This window comes from Cryptomeria japonica, chromosome 10 (assembly GCF_030272615.1).
Source record: "Cryptomeria japonica chromosome 10, Sugi_1.0, whole genome shotgun sequence".
In the NCBI taxonomy this organism is placed as follows: domain Eukaryota; kingdom Viridiplantae; phylum Streptophyta; class Pinopsida; order Cupressales; family Cupressaceae; genus Cryptomeria; species Cryptomeria japonica.
Genome location: NC_081414.1, coordinates 204,674,713 through 204,700,371, shown reverse-complemented (window position 1 = coordinate 204,700,371; position 25,659 = coordinate 204,674,713). Strand labels below are relative to the sequence as shown.

At 35.3% G+C, this 25,659-nt stretch overlaps 1 protein-coding gene across 6 annotated transcripts; it reads right to left on the bottom strand.

The window, feature by feature from the left end:
- Positions 1–295: 295 nt before the first annotated feature.
- On the bottom strand, positions 296–25,293 carry LOC131031470 (Golgi apparatus membrane protein-like protein ECHIDNA). Of its 6 annotated transcripts, none has more exons than XR_009359231.1 (8): positions 25,083–25,293; positions 7,038–7,094; positions 3,281–3,484; positions 3,056–3,115; positions 1,581–1,707; positions 1,274–1,367; positions 771–847; positions 296–637 (listed from the first exon to the last, which is right to left on the bottom strand). XR_009359231.1 is itself a non-coding variant. In XM_059213452.1 (7 exons), exons 1-6 carry the CDS (start codon positions 25,083–25,085, stop codon positions 1,279–1,281), a joined length of 540 nt encoding a protein of 179 aa, XP_059069435.1. In that variant the 5' UTR covers positions 25,086–25,293; the 3' UTR covers positions 296–699; positions 1,274–1,278. The 6 variants fall into 6 exon arrangements, 4 of the variants coding, with proteins under 4 accessions (XP_059069435.1, XP_059069434.1, XP_059069436.1 ...); XR_009359232.1 differs by having other exon boundaries at positions 771–827; XM_059213452.1 differs by lacking the exon at positions 771–847 and having other exon boundaries at positions 296–699.
- Positions 25,294–25,659: the final 366 nt, after the last annotated feature.

The following is a 25,659-nucleotide window of genomic DNA, read 5'->3' as shown; positions in this document are numbered from 1 at the left end:
GGTTACTAAAATTATGCATGAGATATCATGCTCATCTTATCCAAGTCATGTCTATATTCTCCATCAAGAAATTGATGTTAATGTGTTTACACAGATTTGCCGAGAAGATTCATACTCGTACCTTCTTCACAAGCCCTATATTTTGGCCTCTAAATTCAGCAACAGAAAATTGAATTTTAAATGCAACTTCAACTATGGTCGTCTGAACCAAAAAAACCTAATTCCACATTTGACAAATTGTGAGCAATTTTCTCTTTAACTGAAAATAGGAGATTTAAATTCCAATGCTGCAACATGCAAAAATAATTTCTATGCATATATTCAAACTTCCTATCACTAAGTAGGAAACAGTACAGAGTTAAGCTTATGGAAAGAACGCTAGTAATTGTAAGCTATAACCAGTTTAAAAGGATCGAGGCAGTCTTGTCAGGCCAAATATAATATTCTGCAAAAAGTGTTAAAAAATTAAAACATACATAAAATAATTTGTTTCTCACCCCAAATTGGCAAAATAATCACATTTCTAAATTTCTATCACAAAAAGATTGTGTCAACAAGAAGATTCAACAAGGGGATTCAGATAGTAAGTTATTTATAGAATCTTCCAGGACAACAAAGCTTTCAAGGTACACATCACCTGAATCAATGACATAGAGAGCTTTAGGGCAAGGATCTACAAACTTCCAGAAATACATATATCTGTTATGGAATTTGAAAATACAGTACCAGACAATTGAACTTTATTAGACAAAAGAAAAGCTTTTCCATACAAATTTTTAGCAGTCTGCAGTGACTACAGAGAAGATAAAAACAATGTGAATTCCAAGCTGTGATTCCACAATCATACCTAAACATTAGAGACAAAAATGTACGTATATTTATATCACAAGAAAATTTTGAAACATATCACCATAATTGAGGCCAGGTTAATCACCTAGACTTTCTTATCTCTTGAAAGAAAAAGTGTATGGTAAATAGAATCACTCAGATGAATTCGAATTTAACTTGTATTTCTAGGAAACTCAGAGCTTGATATGTTATTGCGGATGTAAACTATACAAAGAACTACAAAACTATTATTCTAAAACATTTATTCCCTTCGCACATAATGCTAATGAGGAGACAATTGTGCCTTGTCAGAAATATCAAATACATCAATACCAAAAAGAGATTTTATCCAAAGATAATGCTGCTTTTGAGGATGAACAAATCTTTATGTCAAACACTAAAAATCAATTCACTATCATACCGGTCAATTAACTGGCAGACTTACATCTATCAAACAGCATTGAAAGCTGACTGCAGTGTCGATGATACATGTGAAGCAAATGTCCTAGATGCAAAATTCTGTACCTGTTTCTTTGCATCTTCAAAGATGCAAGAATGAAAGATCAACATCAGACATCCTATCTACATGCCAAAGATATATACTTTAAGGAAAACCCAAACAAGTATCATCAAGTAAAAATCCATTAATAAAGGTAAACTTAAAAGGTGTTCTAACTTGTTCTAATAACTAGAGTCTTCATTTCAAATTGCCTTCACATCAAAAAAGCATATTCGACAATTAATGTAATCACCTTTTCGGCATTTGGTAAATCCAACTATGTTTGCAATGCCAAGAGTCAAACAAACACCCACCACGAGAAGATAATCAATGTTAAACTTGATTAAAGAAACAATCCCCAGTGCTAGCCAAATAGCAGCCTGCAAAATGTAAATATTAGTGTCACACTTGAACAGAATAGCAGCGATGACAGAAACAAGGCAATTGCAAAGTGGTGTACCACATGTTGATACGGTACTTTTGAATTAACTGAGTCATGATATATGACTTGGAAAGATAAGTTTCAGGTTCTCAGTAATTGGGACTTTCCAACATATGCAAATTATTCAGATTTCTTGAAATCAAATATCAAATATGAAATAACTTGTCAAAAAACATGATAATATCATGCCCTTAATAATGGGACTGACCAAGCAGATAATTGGAAGGATCAAGTTTGCAAAGGCTTATCTCTAACTCTCTTCCTCTGTTGATGTTTTAACTCATACTGTCGTTCGATGCTGATACTAATCTTGGGCGGGGTGTAACTATAAGCTTGTTTCCTCTGTATTTCAGTCTTATCTATGAAATGATATCCATCTTCTAGGGCCCATTACTGCTTTTAGTTATCTAAAAATCTTTTGGCAGCTGAAGACTGGTTGCGTGTATCATTGTAGCAAAAATCTTTCTCGGGAATAAATCAACAAACCAAAAGATAAAATTATTTCAACTAATCAGGTTTTGATGAGGAAAAAAATGAACTATGGTTACAGTTAGCAAAAGATCAGATAAGGACTGGAAAACAAAATTAGAAAAATGTCACAGTAATCAGGGTGGGAAATCCCAAAAATTGTGGAAAAGCATGAATTTTCCCAGTAAAATTGTCAAAATTGGCTTGACCAATTAAACCACAAAATTTTGATCTTTTAGAAGATAAAAGTGGCAGAGCAATTGTATAGACACTTATACAGACGAATTTTTATTAACATGTCAATACTGATTTCTCTCATATGATAGGCACGATTTACCTGATAAAATCACCAAAAAAGGGTCAAAATTGGGTTGACCAATTAAATCACAAAATTGTGATTCTTTAGACGATAAAATAGGTAAAGTGATTTAATGGATGCTTATACAGGCCATTTTACTTAACATGTCAATGCCGATTTCTCTTATATGATATGTCACTCTATCGGGCCTTCAATGGCTCCTCCATAATTGATATCAGTATCCAAGTGCCTATGGGGAATAGTAGTATTTACACATGCTTTAAAAGCTTCTAGTGGGATTTCTCCACTTTGAAAGTCGATATACTTTTGAGTCCTAGTGCACATTATTTGCCTCTTGTAATATAATTTCATTTCTTTCATATAAAAAGAAAGGGCATGGTAATATTATGCCAAAGCAGCATACAACATCCAACAAAAAATTGTCAACACCCCAAATAAATGCATCTTGATGCATCCAAATACTTAACCACATTTTTCTTGGCATACTTTTGCAACTTACGTTGAGATAAAGAGTCCACCAAAAGAGCCAAGAATCCTTCGTATTCATGCGAGCCAATGACTGCAGATGTCACAAAAGGAGCAAAAGAATGAGAAATAGAAACATAACTTATAATTACTTTTAACACCAAAGTCTAGAAACCTCACGACTTTAACTAAACTCAAAATTAGAAGTATTAGTACTACCCTATATAGCAAATTTGTACCAGAATCTTGTTACACTCACGTCCTGATCAAGAGACTCAAATCTCCAGATGCTTTCCCCTTGCTCATTGATTTCATTCCACCATCTCAGGCCAACTAATTTTCTTCCACTGACATTCTTGACCACCCAAAAATCAAGAGCAGCCAATAAGACCGTTACCACAAAAATAATCACAAAAGAATCCACAAACAGGGAGAACAGGATGTAAAACGCAATTGCTGCTCCCTGAACCAGACATACAGAAGAAATATATTAGTATCATCTCAAGCAGGTATCCACGTAACTATGTACTATAGAATATAGACATCAATGTATGTGTATGGAACAAAAAATAAAGGTGACTTTCAGGTTTCTGTCATGCCCCCACCAAAACTCAAAACTAATCACAGCACGTGACCCACTAAGAAGTCAATAAAAAGTGATGCCAATATCATCGATGAGATAATGCAAATAAAGGTGGTGCTAGTTTCATACTAGTAATTCAAGATAGACATAGTCAAATTAAAATTAAAGTATAATTTACCATAGGGCAGCATTTGAGTGAGAAAGGTTGCGTCTCTTTCAAAAATAAGGTATATATGGGAGATCATTCCATGAAAAGAGGAAATCAATCAATTGGGAATTACTATTATGTGACCTTGCAAGTAAATATTACAGCCAAAGAGGAAGAAAACCCTCCAAGGAAATTAAGAGGCTTAAAAATTAAAACTCTTCTCCTATCACGTTGTTGGACGAAAACCCATAACTTGTCTAGCAAGGGCAAACATTCAAGGAAAAATAGCAGCAAATAGGAAAGAGAATTATAGCAGAAAATCAAAATAAGTCTATTTTTCAGAATTACATCAAAGTGATAAAACAGAATATTATAATAAAATTCATTTTTTTATTAAGTTATATTTATAAAAAGAAATACAAACATCATTTTTGAGTTAGAATTATTGCTTAAAGGCAAAAATAAGAAATGTTCTAGAACGGGACACTACAAATGGTATCAAAGCCGCAAACCTGCCAGCCTCTAGGGTAAAGCTGAAATAACAGATGCATTCTAGTCAAGGAGACTTGAAGGTCAGAAAAAGGAAGAAGATATGGACCTTAGTCAAGAGTAGTTGTACAAACTTGAGGCCGCAAAAAATTATTGACAAGTACCAAAGGTTGTCAGAAGATTTGAAAGCTCGTGTTCCCCTTGATGGGTACTTGGAGGCACTCAGAAACCATTATCCTGACAAAAGAGATCTATATGAATACATAAGAAAAATGGCCAAGGAGGAGATCAAGGAGCAAGATCCAAGAGAATCATTAATTACGGCAGAAGAGAAGTTAGAATCAGAATCACAAGAAGTTGCTAAAACAAAAGAAGATCCAATATTGTGTCAAAGATGTGTCAATAATTGCGAATGATGTCCAAGAAACATACATCCAATTTTCAAGTATGGAAGTAATCGATCCATGTAAAATTGATTTGCAAGGTATTGAAATGATTGGACCATGTGACGATGATGTGCAAGATATTAATATGCTGTTGTGAGGAATAGTTTGTCTAAGATTGACCCTCTTCAGGAGGAATTGCAAGTTTATCAAGAAAACTCCATGATGATACATACTGTCTACATGAAAGTTGGCCAAGGGACATTTGAACTCCCTTGTTCCAAGACCAATGAGCTTGTTTATGGGTTAGATTGTAGTCATGAGAAGGTAGACCAACATGGACATTGGAGAAGAATGGACGTATTCACCATGTTGTCATCCCATAAAACTTGATGTTAAAATGGATATAATCACCCTTGGGAGCTTGATGCTAATTGAAGTACAAGATATAACTTTTAGTGAAGGACACCTACATCCCTTCACTCAAATACAAAATCAGCTTTGCACAAAGAAGTGGGATCTAGGTATTCACACCATTCCCATAATTCATAGTGACAGAGGATGCAACATTTTGTTATCATTTTGGATGTCAGCAGCAACAATCAAGAGTTTGTATTCATTATCTGGGATCAATGGTGAAAATGAAATGAGAGAAGAAGTCTGATATTTCTGGAAACTCTCCAATGGGATTAGTTATCGCATGTGAGAACCTCAAAAGTGGACCAAAAGAAAATAACATCATTTCAGAAAAGGACATTGCGTTTAAGGTCATAGATGTGTGCCATGCTTCCAATTCTCATCTTAACATATGGGAAGCTCACCCTTTTGCTTTGACTCAAAGAGATATCCATGACACTATGCAAATGTTGGGCCAACCAAATCGGTTCTTTGCAAATACAAATTGTTGCCAAAAAGGGAATTGATTTTTAGATTGATGATTACTCTACTTGGTTTCAAACAATGCTAGAATTGCAAGATGTCTTTGTGTTTCTTCTCTGTGAGGATGAAAGAAATCTTAAATTACGGACCTTGCCAATTTCCAACTCTTGGTTTTGTTGTTGAGAGTTATTGGGAAAGACAAGTACATGAGCCCGAAGAACACTGAACAATAAATTGTCCTCATACCTTAGGGGATTGTATCAACCTTACAACCTTAAAGGACTATATGGACAGTTAGGTTGAGGAAAGTATACTATCCTGACTCTCCAGAGACATCATCGTAGTACAAAGTCAGACATAACCAAAACAATGAGAGAAGCATCACTTAGAGCAAAGTTTTCAATTCCTAATTATATCAGAGGGTCAAAGCAAAAGCCAATTACATCACACGGAGATCAATGACTAGGGAATACAAATCTACAAGGTAGATTTGGGATCCAGGTAACTCCAAGAGCATCCTAGCTTGTGATTGCTTGAGGACAAGCAATCTTGGGAATGGTGGACTGTCATGCCCATGCCAAAATTCAAATCTAAATCACATGTGATCTGCTATGAAGTCAATGAAAAGTAATGCCAATATCGTCGAGAAGATAATGCTAATAAAAGTGATGCTAGTTTATACTAGCAATTTAAGATGATTATTGTCGAAGTAAAATTTTACTATAATTTACCAAAGGGCAGAGGTTGTGTGAGAAAGGTTGACTCTTTCAAAAATAAAGATATAAATGGGAGATCATTCCATGAGAATTAAAAATCGATCAAATGGGAATAACTATAATGTGACTTTGCAAGTAAATATTACAGCCAAAGAAGAGAAAAACCCTAAGGAAATCAGGAGACTTAAGGACGAAAACCCTTCTCCTATCAAGTCATTGGACGAAAAACCCATAACTTGTCTAGATATCAAGGACAAACATTCAAGAAAATATAGATGCAAATAGGGAAGATAATTATAGCAGAAAATCAAGATAAGTCTATTTTTCAGAAAAATGTCAAAGTGGTAAAACTGAAAACTATAATAAAATTCATATTTTTTAAGGTATATCTATAAATATAAATAAAAGCATAATTTCTGAGTTAGAATTACTGTTTAAAGGCAAAAATAAGAAATGCTCTAGAACGGGACATTAAAGTTTCAGCCGAGGCAACAGAGCATTTTCAATTAACTTCTATATTGTTCAATTTCTGTTCCTCTTCAATTTCAATCTCATGACCAAAATCAGTAGCAGGGTCTTGCCAGTGCATCTAGATTTCAGGGCTTAGACGGATGTGGAGAATCATTGTATTGTAGACAAGGCTTTGTCAAAGAGTCAAAAACTTAGGAAAAAACGATCTTGAACAGCATAGATGAACTAAAATATAAAGCCCATCATTTCATAGGCTCATGCTGGCTAGGCCATACCCTGAAAAAGTACCTTATCTATATGTACAATGCAAAGATGCAAAAATACTCAAAAAATACAAAAAGACTCACCTTAAACAAAACATGGAAGAAGCAAAGCAATGGATTTGCATAGTTTTCTTCCTCTGCCTGCAAATTCCATAAACTCTAGTTAATAAATATAACACAATTAAACAAACCTATCTTAATTCACTAATTAACTAAACCTAGTACACAAATTGCATACAGAATGGACCAGATCAAGCCATTAATCAGGTAAATATACTCAAGGATAAAATATGAACATTAAATTTGGTTACCTAGTTATATCACATGATTAAAATAAGAATATGAAAATAAAATTCACCACCGCTGAATCTATCTAGCATTAAATGAATAGAAATGATGATTTATTTATTTTTTTGCAAAGGATTGAAAAAGGATGTTTCAATCTCTTTAATTAATATCTAAAAAGAAGATCTACAAAAAGAAAAGTCTTAACCAATTTTGTGAGATTGTGAGATGGAACCAGAAAGGAGTAAGCATGTCTAGCAAGGCAATGGAGCTTTGGTGCAGGTCTATAATTAGTATGTCAATATGGTCGGTCCATATGTGGATTTTCATAGATATAGCATTCTTTCCTTATCAAATAATATAATGCACTTTGATTTAAACAGATTTTTGATCATTTATTTTTATTGTATTAGTAAGTGTAAGGTGTGTTTATTTCCCTGCACTTTTACCCCTTATAATAAGGTACAAATATCAGGATTTATTTCAAATATTTACTTCTTTTTTTTGTTTAAAGAATATTTATCCTCCTAAGAAAAAGATAACTGTAAATCATAATACATTTATTAGTGCTACAAATATCTAAATTATGTTCTTAAAAAAAGGATTTTGATTGCCCCCATTCAAGTTTGGACCATTTATTTGTTCCAACTTTTGATTTTTGCATTATTTCTTGGTCCCTCTACCTCCTTTTTGGTCTCCCATCAGTTTTCTCTGCACAATAATTCATTTTGATGCCTAGTATGCTAAGGGTAACGTTACTTGTCTCATCCAGCCCATAACTTGCCATTACTCTCATTGCCATCATGCAACTAAGTACAAACAACTTTGTTTCCATCAGATATAAGTTCCTATTGTTAAGTTTATTCAAATTCTGTGATCAAGAGGATAGAAGGGATGAATATATAATCTGAAATCAAACTTGAACTGCTGTAGTGCAACTGGAAGGATGCACAACACTTATTGATTTCGGTATTCTGTTCCTCCTCATTGTATGCATGTTATATATATGTGAATGAGGGGGTACGTAGTGAAGAGATATGTCTTCCCACGTGGGAAGACACACCTCTCCCCTACGTACCACTCATGATAACCCAGCACGTTAACACCATTAAGATCATCGCTGATTGTGAGGAACACGATTATGAATCGCTTAATCATAGCCTGTTAACATGAAGGGGTGTGACCAGTGGCAAACACCATAATTCGATTTAGATTTTATTTATTATTTATTGTTAGCGTATATACTAATAGTTTATCTATTAACATATATGTTAACATGTAATTAATCCATGCATCGGAATTATGAAATTGTACAACCGACATTACAAGAATTAACACCTATCGCTTGCAAATTACCATTGTGCAGATCAATAAACAACTACCTGAGAACAAATCCTTATGTAGGCTCCTCCACAGTTGTTCTTAGCATTCGTGCAATTTAACAGTCAATGACAATTTCTTTTCTTTTATAAAATTGGACATCTATCACTTTTGCATGTGGATGAGGCAATAGGAGGAAATGTATAGCTAATTCCTTAAGAGCGTAGGTTGCAGGTTTGGGTCTCATTTTCCCACTTCCCAAATTGCCCTTGATCCTTTGACCATTGAAGCATGCAAACTTTAAGTGGAAACCTTTTCCACTCATGCCATGTTGCCTCTAGGAACACCATTGTTCTTATGACAACCTTTTCTAAGAGTGTCAAAATTTTAGTACAACAGTTGCATCCATACAAATACATGTTTCAGTGATTAGTAATTTAATTGATGGCATCATGACACCCAGGAAATACTTATTTGAAACTTGATTCCATGCTGTTGTAAGCTTGCTTAGTGTATGCTTGAAAGACTGAACATATTGGCTCAAAATGGTAGACAACCCTATGCAGAAAGGAGCCTTTGCCTAAGTGAATGATGAAGCAACTGTGGTGTTGATAATGATCAAGATGTATTGTGGCTAACATGAGTGGATTTGTTAGCCTCCCTCCTTTATTTAGCTAACAAAAGTAGGGCCTAATCACTTAAAACTGTTCTGAACAATTTATAGTGAATAAGAAAGCAAAAGTAAGGCCTGATGTCAGATAATGACACGGAACCTGCAATAGATAGTATAAAGATAGAAGTTGCCATCTTTAGTGCTTACCAGATTTTATCAACAACTGCTCCTAAGTATTATTCTAAGTGAAGAAGGTCAAGTGGTTGCAACTCTCAGATGATTGAGGGTGTTGCTCCCTTTGTACTAGATGTATTTTCCATTGTTTGTGATGGAGTGAGGCTGTGAGTATATGAGAGTTCTGTTTTCCTATCTATCATTTTCACTTCTTTATATTTTGCTTGTGATCCAGCCCCAAATGCCCTCTCAGAGAGCAGCTCAGTAATATTTATGTCGAGTAAGACAAGAGCTTTATGATTTGCCAAATTAGAGATAAATACAACAATACGTGAGATCAATACATTCTCAACATTCCCATGATTTATGGATTTGGACATGAGACCTGCCTGCATTTGCATTGAATATCAATGAACAATTATCACTTTTGATATAGGTCTGGAACATGCAGGGCCCTGCAATGCTTGTAAGAAACTTCATCTTACTAGAAGCAACTTAGAGATCCCATGTTCCATTATACCACAATATGTGCTATGTAAGTGTAGTTTTGAATCATTATGACTGGCCTTGATATTTGATTGAACCTTAGCTGCAGGCCTGTCTAATACATAAGAAAAATGGTTTCTTGCCACAAAAAAGTTAAGGAAAATGATCTAAAACATATGTACGTTGTAAAATTATTGGGGAATGTAAGTACAGGAACAGTAAGGGTCTAACAAGACATGTGATATGCAGCAGGTTGGCTCCTTTGATCAGGAATATGTTCTTCACCAGATTCATCAAAATAATCTGTTGAGCTTGGACATATATCCCATTTATGTATTTATATGATTAGCTTAAAATTTTGCCCAAATAATAATATGCTGCGTATAATTTGGCCTTATATCATCTATCTGTTTGTTTCCAAATTGTTGCACAGGTGAGTTTACAGACTTTTACCATCTTATCTTTATTTTATAAAAGTTAACTCATTCAGGCATGTAAACAAAGCCATTCACAGACACAGACAGAACATTCAAGAATGAAAAAAGAAGAAGAGTTAATACACATCTAGATCTATATATGCTTCTTATTCCATCTCAGCTTCTTGTTTTTATTATGAAGAGAAGCTTTGACATCTGCCAAAGGTGTACATGGTTGCTGCCCAATGTACCTGAAAATATGGTGGAGAGACGATTCTAGAATTCTAAATTCCTTTCTGCAATTGCATGTCTATGATATATAACAACTATGTAAATTTCGTGAATTTCTTGGGATTATTCAGTTTCAAACACAGTTTAGTCTGCTTTGGAATTTAGTCATCTTATATCTTTTTCTTTAAATGATCACAGCAGTCCCTTCCCATATATTTTGGTTTTTATTCTCCATGTTCATTGCATTGGGTTTTGGATCCATCTTCTTATGATGTATTTTGAGAATCACTATAAATGGAGATGAAATGAACCTAGAGAAAAGTTCAAAACAGGTATGACAAGGGGTTTTGACCCTACTCTGTTTAATTTTGAAGTCACCGTTCAAGCTGCTTAAGGAAGACTAATTGAAGACCACAAAGATGTCAACCAGAGCATACGGACCTGAAAATGCTTACACTGCTGACATAAGGAAAGTAACTGCAGACTTCATTGTCTAATGCCCCTTTCTCTGTTTCAGTTTGGCTATCTCTGAATGTACTAGGGTTTACTTTTGAGTCATATTTGTGCATGTAGATCTGAACGGAACACTCCTGACTGTATAATAAACAGATGCATCTTCCTTGCTGAAGCTCTATGTTGACATACTAGAGTAAATTCTCAGTCAAAGACATTTATTATGGTATTTTGATCTTCAGAAATCACTGTCTGACCTAAACTGCAATTTAAAATTTTAATTTGACTAGAGTGGATTCAAGATTCATATTTATTTGTAGCTAGAGGAAAATTAGTTTCAGTACATTAGTCCATAAGAAAGATATTAGAAACATCTAGTGATTTTCCCTTGTCAATGCTAGACATCTTTGCTAGCTGTGGTAATTTGTTAGAAGCATTGAGAAATCAGGAGTAAGTTTTACCATGTAGACCACTAAATATGAAGAGCATGCTGCAGCAGATTTCAAGCTGAATCGTTTTGAAGCTTAGATTGTTGAACATAGTGTTGTCGTTGATGTCAAGAAAGACGTCAAGGTTGTCAAAAGTGGTTTGGAGTCCGTTGGACAGATACCATCAATGATGTCAAGCTGGATTGTCAGCTTTTGGACAGATTCTGTCATTAATGTCAAGTTGGATTGTCAGTTGCAGAATGTTAATGTTATCATTATAGAAGCAAAACAGGGAGTTCATATTGGAATCGGTTGTTCCTGAATGTTTACTACATTTGCGGAAGTCTGGGAATGTCTGTGCTAAGTTTTTTTATGTTTCTTGGAGACAGTATATATATCAAGTTGCACTCTCATTGTTCTTGATACAGCATTCTACTGCAGTTGGGTGTTTTAGCTTGCGGTTTGGGTATTAAGGCTATACATGAAGTACATTGTATTCAAGTTTCAGAGGTTTTTCTTTAGAGGACAGAGAGTTAGAAGTGACAGGATGTTCATTGTGTTTATTAGTTGACTGTGCAAGAGTTTTTGTTGGATGTACCAGAGAAACGAAATGTGCGCCAACTGGAGGAAGCATGTGAAGGAAGATTGGGACCAGTTAAGCTTATATTTGAAAGTGCATAGCGTGTTGTTATTCCTATGTTACTCCATTTGGTTTTGGGTCACGCTGACTACATGTTATATGTTGTTTTGAATGAAGAATTTATCATTGGCCAACATATGAGTTGTGGATGTTGCTAAATGATTCTAGGCTGACATAGAGACAATAATATCACAGCGGAATGAACATATATTACCAATCATAGCGGAATGAATATAAAGTGTGTAAGTGTGTGTGGAAATGTAACATCCTGTCCAGACTTTGCGCATTGCGGAGCAGATCAGATTTGTTAGTCGATGCAAATCAAGTTGAGTATATGTGAAGCAAGATTGTAAAGGTCCTCATAACAGATTCATTGTCATTTCTATATCTTTCATTGTAATTGAAATTGGTGCCTAATAATCTGAATTGATTCTTAGCAGTTGGGTTGGTGCTCAGTTTTGAACAGGGGATTGGTGTCTCTTGTAGGTTGGTGCTTGCGAATCATACTGGGGATTGGTCTCTCCTTGGGTTGCAATTCCTATGGATTGTTGCTTGCAAAATTATTGTAAGTTGTATATTACTTTGTGAGGCTGGATTTGGGTAGTAGATCCAAGCAACTTTTGTCACCGTGGTTCTTCGTAAATCTGGTCTTCTCTTGTTTGGATGTGTTCGTTGCTTGCATTGTTATTGTTAACGTTTTGATGTTGTTATGAATGTAGTTGTTCACTGTAAAAAGTAGTAAATACTGATTCATCACCCCCCCAGAGTATTTGTGAGTCTAACAATTGGTATCAAAGCAAGGTTCCTTAGTGAAGCTTAACAGCTTGAAGTAGATTCGGGATGGCAGCAAAAGGTCTTTCTTCAAACAAGGCGCCACTATTTGATGGATCTAACTATGCTTTGGCATTAGGGTTTGATGTTTGGCAATCTATTTCGGATAGTTATGAAATTACTGAGAATCCTCCAAGTGATTAGGTCGAAAAGAAAGCTTGTGAGAGTAATGCAAAAGCAAAGAATGCTATTTTATGTGGCTTATCTAACTTTGAGTTTGTCAAGATAATGCACTGCAAGACAGAAAAGGAGATTTGGGACAAGCTTCATAATATCTATGAAGGAGATGGTAAGGTCAAACACGCAAAACTTCAAACCTAACAAGATAATTTGAAAGTTTGAAGATGAAGGAAGAAGAGAATATTGCCGCATACCTTCTCTAGGTGGATGAAATTGTCAATACCATCAGAGGAATGGTGAAGAAGTGAAAGAATCAGTAATTGTGAAAAAGGTACTCAAATCCCTTTCCTTAAGGTTCGATTCGAAGGTATTTGCAGTCGGAGCTAAAGATCTATATAGTTTGATAGTAGATGAACTATCTGGGATACTAATTGCATATGAGATGAGGATTGTGAATAATAAGACTTCAAGAAAAGAGGCAGCCTTCAAAGCTTCAAAGAAGAATGAATATTTTGACTCCAATGATGAATCAGAGCTTGAAGAAGCAAATTTTGTGAAGTTAGAAAGGGGCTCCGACAAGTATAAAAGTAAGTTACCCTTGAAATGTTTCAATTGTGATAAAATAGGTCACATTGCTTCTAAATGTCCCTTCAAAGTAAGTAGTGATAAAGAAACGGAATACAAGCCTTATCAGAAGAGTTGTAAGTCGACGCATAAGAAGAAGAACTTTCATAAACATAAGAAAAGTTTCTATTCTAAGGAAGATAGCTATTCATTTGATGAATGTGATCATTGCACCTCCAGGAGTGAAAATGGAAGAAAAAATGTTTTATTCATGGCAATGGAAATCTCAGGCTGTAATGCAGTTAAGTGCACTCCGGAGATGAGGAAGAAGATGTGGAAGTTAATCTAGAAGGAGAGCTCATTTCTGCCCTAGATGATCTGAAGATAGCAAAGAAAATAGGAAACAAAGGCAGAAGCTAAAAGAATCAGAAGTGTAGATCATAAATCTAAAGTTCAGATAGAAGAAGCAAAGAGGAAGAAAATCTCATGACAGCAAAATTAAAAGCTAAAGAAAAGGACTATGAGAAGTTGTATCCTTTAGAAAGGATCTGGAAAAAACTAATAGTCTATTGAATAAGAATTTGATGTTTGGAAAGAGCACCAAGATTCTGGATGAGATCATTAACAGTCAAAGGTCACCCCACATCAAAACTAGTATTGGATTTGATAAAAATCAGAGTGCAAAGACTACTGAGCATCCTAAGAAGACAAATCCAAAGGATCCTGATGTGAATGCCTCTGGAAGTTCAAGTTCTAATAAATCCAAGGAGATTGAAGACTACAAAAAGGAAGAAGACCCATTCATTCAAATTAGCAAGCAGGATAGAAGATTCAGAAGACAACATCCAAGAAGACAAGCTTACAATAACAGGTTCAATTATTCATTTTCTGGTTACTGTTTTACTTATAATCAGTTTGGTCAGAAGGCAGTAGATTGTAGAAGGTTCCCTACAAGAAAGAGTAATTTTGTAAGCAAAAATGCATTTGCACTTTTGTTTAACGTCAATATCATATGTTACAAGTGCAACCAATTTGAACATATTGCAAGACATTGCAGAAGTGGTTTTGTGAATCCTTCTAAGTTGGATAGGAAAGAAAAACATCTCTGCAGATCAAAAGAGTGAATCTGGGAAGATGTAGAAAAAGAAACAGAAAAAAAAAAGTTTGAAAAATCAATCGTTGCATAGACTACATTTCATGCACAGAGTGAGAAGAATCCATGGATCATTGACAGCGGTTGTTCTAGTCACATGATTAGAGACAAAAGCAAGTTTATCAATCTGAAAAAAGTGGAATGACAGATCAGTAAGACTTGGTGACAATTATGCTACTAAGATATCCCTAAAGGGCAAAACTAAGACATACGATGTTTTGTATGTTGAAGATCTAAAGCATAACTTACTAAGCATAAGTAAAATGTGTAACAAAGGCTACAATCCTTCATTCAATGCGGAAGGATGTGAAATCAAAGAAGCAAGAACTAGAAAGCTTGTTGCGGAAGGAAGCTGGACAGAAAGTGATGTGTATAACCTCATTGAGATCAAACAAAAGAAATGCCTTTTGGGACAGACAAATGAATGCTGGTTATGGTACAGAAAAATGGAGTATGATGAATTGAGTTTCTCAGGCAGAAGATGGGAGTAATAACTAATATCTCTCTCCTCTTAAATCAAGAAGTACAGGTTCAGAGACCAGCATATCATTCATGCATCCCCGAAGTGATACTGCAATAGGACATGACCAAATTATCTCATAATTTGGATATGATGAACAGGAGTCTCTACTGTGTGATGACTCCCTGCCACAAATAGAATAGAAGCTTTTGAAATGAAGTGCAATAAGATACAGTGAGTGGGTTGTATAACATAGGGGGAGAGAAAACCTCAAAGTGAGAGTCTAAGTGTCCCATTGCCATTGATGTCAAACGGGGAGAGGATGCCAAAATACCTCGAGGGAGAGATAATGTAAGGTCTAAGGAAAGATAGCACATCCGAGAACAAATTATTCCTCAAAGGGGGAGAGTTCTTTCCTGTTGTTGACAAGGGGAGCATTTTGTTGTTGCCATCAATGACAAAGGGGAAGATTGCTGAACATGGTGTTGTCATTGATGTCACGGTTGTCAAAAGTAGTCTGGAGTTTGTTGGACAGATTATGTTGGACAACTACTATCATTGATGTTAAGTTGGATTAACAGTTGTTGTATAGATTATGTCATTGATATCAAGCTGGATTATTAGTTGCAGAATGTCAGCGTTATCATTATAGAAGCAACACAGGGAATTTGTACCGGAATCCGCTGCTCCTAAATGTCTACTACATTTGTGGAAGTCTGGGGGTGTGTCTGTGTTAAGTTTCTAGAGTCTATTGCTCAGAGAGTATATATGTATCAAGTTGCAATGTCATTGTTCTCGATACTGCATTCTACCACAGTTAAGTGTTTTGGCTTGCTATTTGGACATTAAGGCTACACACGAAGTACAGTATATTTGAGTTTCAAAGTTTTGCTTTAGAGGACAGAGAGTTAGAAGTGACAGAGTGTTCATTATGTTCATTAGTTGGTTGTGCAAGAGTTTCCGTTGGATGCGCTAGAGAAAGGAAACATGTGCTAGCTAGAGGAAGCACGTGAAAAAAGATTGGGACCAGTTAAGCATATGTTTGAAAGTGCATAGCATGTTCTTATTCTTATGTTACCGCATTTGATTTTGGGTGGGGCCAAATGCATGTTACATGATGTTTTGAATTAAGAATTTATCTTTGGCCGACATGATGAGTTGCAGATGTTGCTAAATGGTTCTAGACCAACAGGGAGATGATAATATCATAGAGGAATAAATATATATTGTCGATCATTCATGTGAAGGTTAGTAAGAGTTGTGTGTAAAATGTGTGTGTGGAGATGTAATATCCTATCCACACTTTGAGCATTGTGGAGTAGATCAGATTTGCCAATTGATGCAGATTGTAAGTTCCCCTTTTGGGAAGACACTAAATCTTTGTCATGTCCCCTCCATGATCGTTATATATATCCTAAATAAGCCAATGATTCTTAATTTATATAATAATTACCAACGAATGAATATTTGAAATAGAATTTAATAATAAATGATAATAATATCCCCACTTTGATATAAAATTTAATAATAAATGATAATAATATCCCCACTTTGATATAAAATTTAATAATAAATGATAATAATATCCCCAGTTGAAATAGAATTTAATAATAAATGATAATAATAAAATTAAAATATAAAATGATATAATTAAATATGATTAATTAAAAATTAATTAAGTGAATGAAAAGTCAAAAGACATGAAAGGAAAAGTTGCGACTCCGTCAACAATGATATATAAAAGGGAGAAGAAAACCTCATTTGAGAGGGGGGGGAGAATTTGGAAATGAGAAGTGCAGATCTGATTTAAATAATAAGTGCAGATCTGATTATGAAAGGTTGGGTCCCTTTCAAATGGTAGAAATAATGAAGAGTTGCACTCTTTCAAAGGGTGCTAATGGTGAAAGGGTATGTCTCTTGCCAATGGACATACATGATGAAGAGGTGTGACCTCTCCCTCAAATTGAGAGATATAAAGGGAAGGAATCAAAAGCATCTAGTGACATCACCATTAATAAGATCAGATCAGAATTGTTATCAAGTTACAGGAAGTAACATTTGTGTTCTTTGTGGTATGCCTCCCAATCTGCAGGAGACATCTACTGTGCGAACTACAACTACAGGCTACAATTTGCGTACAGGTAACGGGGGTTAAGAAGTCTTAAGGTATATATGTGTGTGGACGTGTGTGCCACACACACACATATATATTAATGCATTTTTATGAATACATATATCTCTAATGATTACTTATATGAATGTAGCAATAAAGATAGGTATCTATGTAGAATATGTATGTATATTTAGGATCATTAGAAAGATTAAAGAATATGTAAATGAAGACGTAAATTATGGAATGGAAAACAGTGATGAATTATAAAATGTAATATTAATGTGATTATATGATGGAGGCTATAGGGAACAAATTCCCTTAGCCTAATGGAGGGATTATGATAATCCTTGGTAGGCAGTATATACTGAATATCTATATGCATATATATGGCTTGGTTGACTAAGTTCATCCAAGAAGAGACGGATCTGGCCGGTCCCCTCTGATGGACTTGGATGATGAGATGCATCATCCAAGGCAAGGAATTGACACGTGGTCTTCCTTGGATGGCTTGGGTGTAAGAAGTTACACCCAAGACAAGAATCGAACTAACCTTCGATTTCCTGGATGGCTTGGGTGTAAGAAGTTACATCCAAGACAGGAATCGAATTAACCTTTGATTTCCTGGATGGCTTGGGTGTAAGAAGTTACATCCAAGACAGGAATCGAATTCACCTTCGATTTCCTGGATGGCTTGGGTGTAAGAAATTACATCCAAGACAGGAATCGAATTCACCTTCGATTTCCAAGATGGCATTCGTATCCTTTTTATTAGATAAGAATTGTGATTAGTGTTAATTAAGCCTTTTAAAGTTAAATTGCAAGTTAGATTAGTTATATATATATATATATATATATATATATATATATATATATATTTGTTGTATTCTAACAATCTGTTTTGCAGGACAGTGATCTCTAACTAGTAGGGACATTACAGTGGTATCAGAGCAATAATCCTTCCATCCTGTAGGGTAAAAAATAAATCATTGAATCATTCTAGTCAATAAGAAAAACCTGACAGTGCGTGTATTCACGTGTATGCTTCGTGTTTTTTATGTGTATGCTCCGTGTTTTTGATTCATATTGGGCGATAACTCAATTTGAAAAAATTGTCAATTGCTTGAGGACAAGCAATTTCGAGAAGGGCGGACTGTCATGTCCCCTCCATGATCGTTATATATATCCTAAATAAGCCAATGATTCTTAATTTATATAATAATTACCAACGAATGAATATTTGAAATAGAATTTAATAATAAATGATAATAATATCCCCACTTTGAAATAAAATTTAATAATAAATGATAATAATATCCCCAGTTGAAATAGAATTTAATAATAAATGATAATAATAAAATTAAAATATAAAATGATATAATTAAATATGATTAATTAAAAATTAATTAAGTGAATGAAAAGTCAAAAGACATGAAAGGAAAAGTTGTGACTCCCTCAATAATGATATATAAAAGGGAGAAGAAAACCTCATTTGAGAGGGGGGGGGAGAATTTGGAAATGCGAAGTGCAGATCTGATTTAAATAATAAGTGCAGATCTGATTATGAAAGGTTGGGTCCCTTTCAAATGGTAGAAATAATGAAGAGTTGCACTCTTTCAAAGGGTGCTAATGGTGAAAGGGTATGTCTCTTGCCAATGGGCATACATGATGAAGAGGTGTGACCTCTCCCTCAAATTGAGAGATATAAAAGGAAGGAATCAAAAGCATCTAGTGACATCACCATTAATAAGATCAGATCAGAATTGTTATCAAGTTACAGGAAGTAACATTTGTGTTCTTTGTGGTATGCCTCCCAATCTGCAGGAGACATCTACTGTGCGAACTACAACTACAGGCTACAATCTGCGTACAGGTAACGGGGGTTAAGAAGTCTTAAGGTATATATGTGTGTGGACGTGTGTGCCACACACACACATATATATTAATGCATTTTTATGAATACATATATCTCTAATGATTACTTATATGAATGTAGCAATAAAGATAGGTATCTATGTAGAATATGTATGTATATTTAGGATCATTAGAAAGATTAAAGAACATGTAAATGAAGACGTAAATTATGGAATGGAAAACAGTAATGAATTATAAAATGTAATATTAATGTGATTATATGATGGAGGCTATAGGGAAGAAATTCCCTTAGCCTAATGGAGGGATTATGATAATCCTTGGTAGGCAGTATATACTGAATATCTATATGCATATATATGGCTTGGTTGACTAAGTTCATCCAAGAAGAGACGGATCTGGCCGATCCCCTCTGATGGACTTGGATGATGAGATGCATCATCCAAGGCAAGGAATTGACACATGGTCTTCCTTGGATGGCTTGGGTGTAAGAAATTACACCCAAGACAGGAATCGAATTAACCTTCGATTTCTTGGATGGCTTGGGTGTAAGAAGTTACATCCAAGACAGGAATCGAACTAACCTTCGATTTCCTGGATGGCTTGGGTGTAAGAAGTTACATCCAAGACAGGAATCGAATTAACCTTCGATTTCCTGGATGGCTTGGGTGTAAGAAGTTACATCCAAGACAGGAATCGAATTAACCTTCGATTTCTTAGATGGCTTGGGTGTAAGAAATTACATCTAAGATAGGAATCGAATTCACCTTCGATTTCCTAGATGGCTTGGAACCAAGATGGGTTCCAAGAAGGCGAGCTTCATAGCTGCCTAAGGACATATCACCGTATGGCATTCGTATCCTTTTTATTAGATAAGAATTGTGATTAGTGTTAATTAAGCCTTTTAAAGTTAAATTGCAAGTTAGATTAGTTATATATATATATATATATATATATATATATTTGTTGTATTCTAACAATCTGTTTTGCAGGACAGTGATCTCTAGCTAGTAGGGACATTACAATCTTGCCCACTATACTTGTAGAATTATTGCAGGTTATGTGTTTTTAGTCTGCTGTGGTAATTTGGACAGATTCAATTCAATGGTGTTTCCCTCTTTGAAAGCTGAAAGCTGCTCTCTTGGGCGAGTGCTATTGCTGAATGGTTCAATCTGTATTTGATAAATGAAGATTCTTTGCTTTCTTAAGAGAATTGATGTTAATTTTATTGATTTCCTCCATCGATTGATAAGTCCCCTTCATTGCTTCAAATGAATTCTTCTTTATACTTTATCGGTGGAAGGGTCAGCACCTTTCATAAGAATTGAGTCGCCACTTTTCATTGTTGCCCTTGAGAATAATATATTATTCCCCAAATTGATCTCACCTTCTTTATCTCCTTCTCAAATGAAAACTTCTCCCCTTTACATCCTCCAATGTGAGGGAGAGTCGCGCCTCTTCATAATGGTCACAACATGATTAACACCCTTCAAAAGGGTCACAACCCTTCATCATTGCTGCCCCTTTGAAAGAGTCACTTCCTTATCTTCTTCTCATCAATGCTTCCTTAATTCCTTCGCTCCCTTCTTTCTTCCTTCATCTTTTTTCTCCCCAAATGAAGTTCTCTTCTCTCTTTTATATCGCAGGTTTGAGGGAGTCACAACTTTTCATTTCATGTCTTTAACCATTCATTAAACTTAACTAAATTTTAATTATATTAAATATTATTTTAATTCTTTTATATTTTAATTTATTATTATTATTTATTAATAAATCCTATTTCAACAAAGTCCCGAACGGTAGATGAGTTGGCTTGGGCCGTGGGTTTGCTAACCATTGGTCTTGGGTTCAACTCCTGCCGGGCTTGCCTGGTGTTTGGGGCTTGTGGGCAGTCTCCGCACCTCCAGTGGACTAGTCTTGCCTCAGCTCGCCTTTCCTTGAACCCCAACTTGGCATCCATAAGACCAAGGTAAGGCGAGGGGAGACGCTGGGCTGGATCGTGGGGATACCAATGGGTTACAAAAAAAAAAAAAAATCCTATTTCAACAAGGTAACATTACAGTCTGCCCTTCCCAAAATTGTTTGTCCTCAAGCAATGTAGGTTTCTAAGAACTGAATAACTCAACCCTTGGACATTGGCATTTCTTCTTTAATTTGGTTGACCCAACACTTGCACCATACTATGGATATCTCTGTGTTAAAGCATGGGTGATCTTAACATTTATTAAGATGAGGATTAGAAGCATGGCACGTATCTATTACCCTAAATAAATTCATATCTTTTTAGTTTACTCTTGTTATTCTCATATTCTAGATTAACCCAAGGCAATAATCATAGAGATTCATGGAATGGACATGCTAGGAATGCATTAGGCTTGAACTAAACACGAAGCATACACATAAAAACACGGAGCATACACATGAAAACACAGAGCAGTCACATGAATATATGCAGACATAGTGAACAGGCAGATTACAATAAACATTATGACTAGCTGATCAACCTATAACCAATCATTGCTTAGTTTAAAAGGAATTCGAAAGGGCGCTAGGAAACTACCCAACCCAACTAAGCCCGAGAGCGTGTCACAACTTTTCATTTCATGCCTTTTAACCATTCAAAATTTTAATTATATTAAATTTTATTTTTATTCTTTTATATTTTAATTTATTATTATTATTAATTATTAATAAATCCTATTTCAACAAGGGGACATTACACAGATCAAGTTGAGAATATGTGAAGCGATTTTGTAAAGGTCCTCATGACAGATTCATTGTAGTTTCTATATCTTTCAATATAATTGAGGTTGGTGCCTCATAAACTGAGTTGATGCTCAGTGGCTGGTCGGTGCTCAATTTTGATTAGGGGATTTGTGTCTCCTGTAGGTTGGTGCCTACGAATAATATCGGCAATTGGTGTTTCCTTTTGGGTTGCAATTCATGTGGATGTGTGCCTACAAATTATTGCAAGTTCTATATTACTTTGTGAGGCTGGATTTGGGCAATAGACCCAAGCAACTTTTCTCACTGTGGCTTTTCACTTCAGGGTTTCCACGCAAATCTGGTGTTCACTTGTGTGGATGTGTTCGTTACTTGCATTGTTATTGATAATGTTTTGATGCTGTTATTAATACAGTTGGTTCAATGTAAAAAGTAGTAAATACTGGTTAACCCCTCGCCCCCAGTATTTGCGTGTCTAACATAAGTTCTCTGTTGGGATTGCGATGTTATATCATGTTCAATCATGGAAAAGGGAGGATATGATGATAACTCCATTTCAATGCCAAAGGATATTGAGCAATCTTCAAAGTTTGCTGATGAGCAAAGGAATAAACTGCCTTTCCAGGGCAAATGGACTTTATCAATATAGGACCACCTTTTCAGGGCTTTTATAGAATGAGCAAATTTTATCAAAGAATCTGGAGAAAAGTGTAATATGAGAAGGTTCGAGAATTAAATGAATAAGAACAACAAAGTTTGAAGATTTTTATTGGTGAAGCTAACTAATTGCTCTTTTATAAATTTATATAACATTAGAGGGAATTCCATAGGGGCCTCCATCCAAGAAAACAGTACGCATATCAAACTACATCAGAAACTAAGCATAGAATGAAAATCAAATCCAAACTCACACGGGTGGTGGCAACCAACAAAACCAAAAACCTGCAAGCAAACAGTCAAGGACAGATTACAAGAGCCACGAAACATCCCATCTACCCACACTGCAAGCAGAACCAGAATCCAAATCCCCACATTTCATCCTGCCAACGTACCCATCACCAGCAACCACAACCTGCTTGGAAACCACCTCCCCATCTACCACCAGAGTTACAAAGAGCTTCAAATTAAATACCTTGAACAATCTCAGAAAGTTTCACAGCCTGTGCCAACATGCCATCAGCCAGAGAGGGCAAAGTGTGCACACTAGACACCTCGAAAGTCCCTTGATTATGGAACAACTGCACATATTTAATCGCTATATGCCAATTCTGACAAAGGCAGTCAGATCCTCTAAATCATAGTTAACAGCCCACAACTCCTCCTCCACACAACCAATTTAAGACCCTAACTCCTTGGGAATGCTAGGAGCCAAGACCCCAAAAGTTAAAGCCCTCTCTGCTAATATCCAAATTCAAAGCCACCTTCTAACATCGCCTGCTGTGGGTGGAGCAGAAACAGCTCCACCCAATTACACACTTCTTCCAAAGGGATGGATGCTTCCAATTTTGAAGAAATCGGTGGACACTCTTGAACTCACACAGAAAGAAGGCATACTAATTGTAAGTAGTAACTAAAAACAGAATTGAATACATGAAAGATTATATCCTTTATATGACAGAAGTTTAGTTCTCCACTGTGTGTTAAATTAGATAAATATACTTCTAGATGGAAGTGGCGTGAGAATTATGTACAAGGTTTTGAATGGATTAAGTACCGAAGTTAGTTTATCCTCATCTAAATCTTAGTGCCTGATGAAATGACCAGTTGTATTCCGTCATAGTTTAATTTTTGAATTTGGAGCATTTAAAATAGAGTGGAGTAAAGGGCAGTCGTGGATCATAATCTAACTTTACTTTAATATTGTGCTGATTCAATATGTAACAAGGGTCATAATATCCTAGCGAAGGGTTAATACCCTTACAAGAAGAGTTGGATCACTCTATGCCTGGTAAGGGTAGCAATTGCCTCATTAGCCTTGTTAGTTCTCACATTTAACCAGAACACTTGAAAAGGTTTGAGATTGAAATGACTTGATAACGAAATAAAGATGTTTAATCCTTGTTATTTGTAGAGTGTCAGAGCTAGCTAGCTAAGAATGCTGCAACTCTTGGGGTGTGCTAGAAAAATAAGGTACTTTTGCCTTAAATCCTTATGAACTGGAAAAAAGATCTTAGGGATTTAGCGCCTTCGACGATAATTCCTTAAGGAGGATGATCAACATCTATAGGTATACCGGGATTGGAGAGCCAAGAAAGTTCAATTAACGTCTTAGGTAATAAGATTGTTGTTTAATATGCATTACTCCTCTAATTTTATTTATTATGTTATGGAGACCTAAATGTTCAATAAATAGTTAATGATTAGATTTAGTCATAAAAAGCAAATCCTTGAGCTTGCACTTCAAAAAATTTAAGAAAATGAAAAACAAGAAATTCAGTTTATTACAGCCTCGTACAGTTCAACCTTTTAAACAGTGTGGATTTTTACCTCCAACACTCCCCTGCAACGTCCGCTAGGACTCAAACGTGGGATATCGCATACAAACCACTGGGCACTCTAGAACTTGAGGTACAGGCTATTTCAAAGATACTTGAATGACTGTGGACCTCAACAATTACTGCATAAAAGTTGAAGAGATATTTAAAGTTTAAAACAAACCCGTATGATTCAATTACCAAGTAAGCACCATAGCGCATTTTATGGTATTTACAGCAACTAAAGATCAAAGATCCATGTGATTAAAATAACAAGTTAGGCACCATTCTAGATTTTATGGGGCCTTTCTAGCAACTAAGACCATAGCTGTTTTACACGCTAAAATTTAAAACCCTTTTGCCAAACAAACAAGAGATTGCGATCAGTCCAGTAATAAGTGATCATGATGTCTGATAAAATTTCCTAGACGGATTACAAAATCGTGTGATATTATAAGAAATCTATCACCAGATCAAAGTAAACAGATTTACAGGCAAACCAAATTAAATCCCTTGTAAAACAAATTAAGTTACATTCCAACCTCGTCCCATCTCATAAAACCTGAAACATGTTGCTATGCTAATGAGGGGCAGCCAATTTAATTGTAATACACAGCGAGATTACTTAGTCCCTTTAAAATTTAAGACCATCTTATATTCGTTCAGCAGCTGTAATGAACACGAAATTTCGGCATCAAATAATTGTTACTGTTCTGAAGTTTGAAATGGGTATTGTTTTTATCTCCCGAAGCAAGGGTTTAAAGAAAAAACTGACCATCTGTTTAAGCTGTAATGGATTGCGTGCGCCTGCTGCTGTTTCACCTTGCTACAGTAATCTCGCTGTTACCTGGTTCTATGAAATATCTCAACAAGAAAATGAAGAGGATATTTAAATTTCAATATAATCGTGTTGTTGGTTCTTCGAAATTTCTAAGAGCAAAGACTTCTTTGTAAAGGTTTCGAGTTAATACATTCATAAGTAGTGTATGCTTAACGAATGAAAGAGACTCGTGATAGATGAATGATGGTTTATCATTAATTTTTTATATTAGAGGAAGAGTATATGTATCAATTGTTTTGAGGGTTGTTGATATTTTTTGTTTCAATAATAGTACAAATAAAAACTATTGTTTGAAACATAAAATATAAATTTTTGTGTGTTTATGCATCAATAGTTGTGACTTTAAAGTTGTTATTGTTAGGAAATGTACCAATAGTTAAGAAAAGTAACCAATCATGTGATGCCACATTAGCTGCACAAGTATTGGGCCTCTTTTGCATGCCTATTGGTCTCACTTTTTTGGGGGGTTGTTTTGGACACCTTGGCAAAAAGCATACTGATGTGGCACCAT

Bases quoted from the DNA above. Each gene is read 5' to 3' on its own strand.
- LOC131031470 (XM_059213452.1), bottom strand. The intron at 3,116-3,280 runs GTGAGTGTAACA...TGACATCTGCAG, and splicing joins TTGAGTCTCTTGATCAGGAC to TCATTGGCTCGCATGAATAC. The intron at 1,708-3,055 runs GTAAGTTGCAAA...TACATTTTGCAG, and splicing joins GGTGGACTCTTTATCTCAAC to GCTGCTATTTGGCTAGCACT.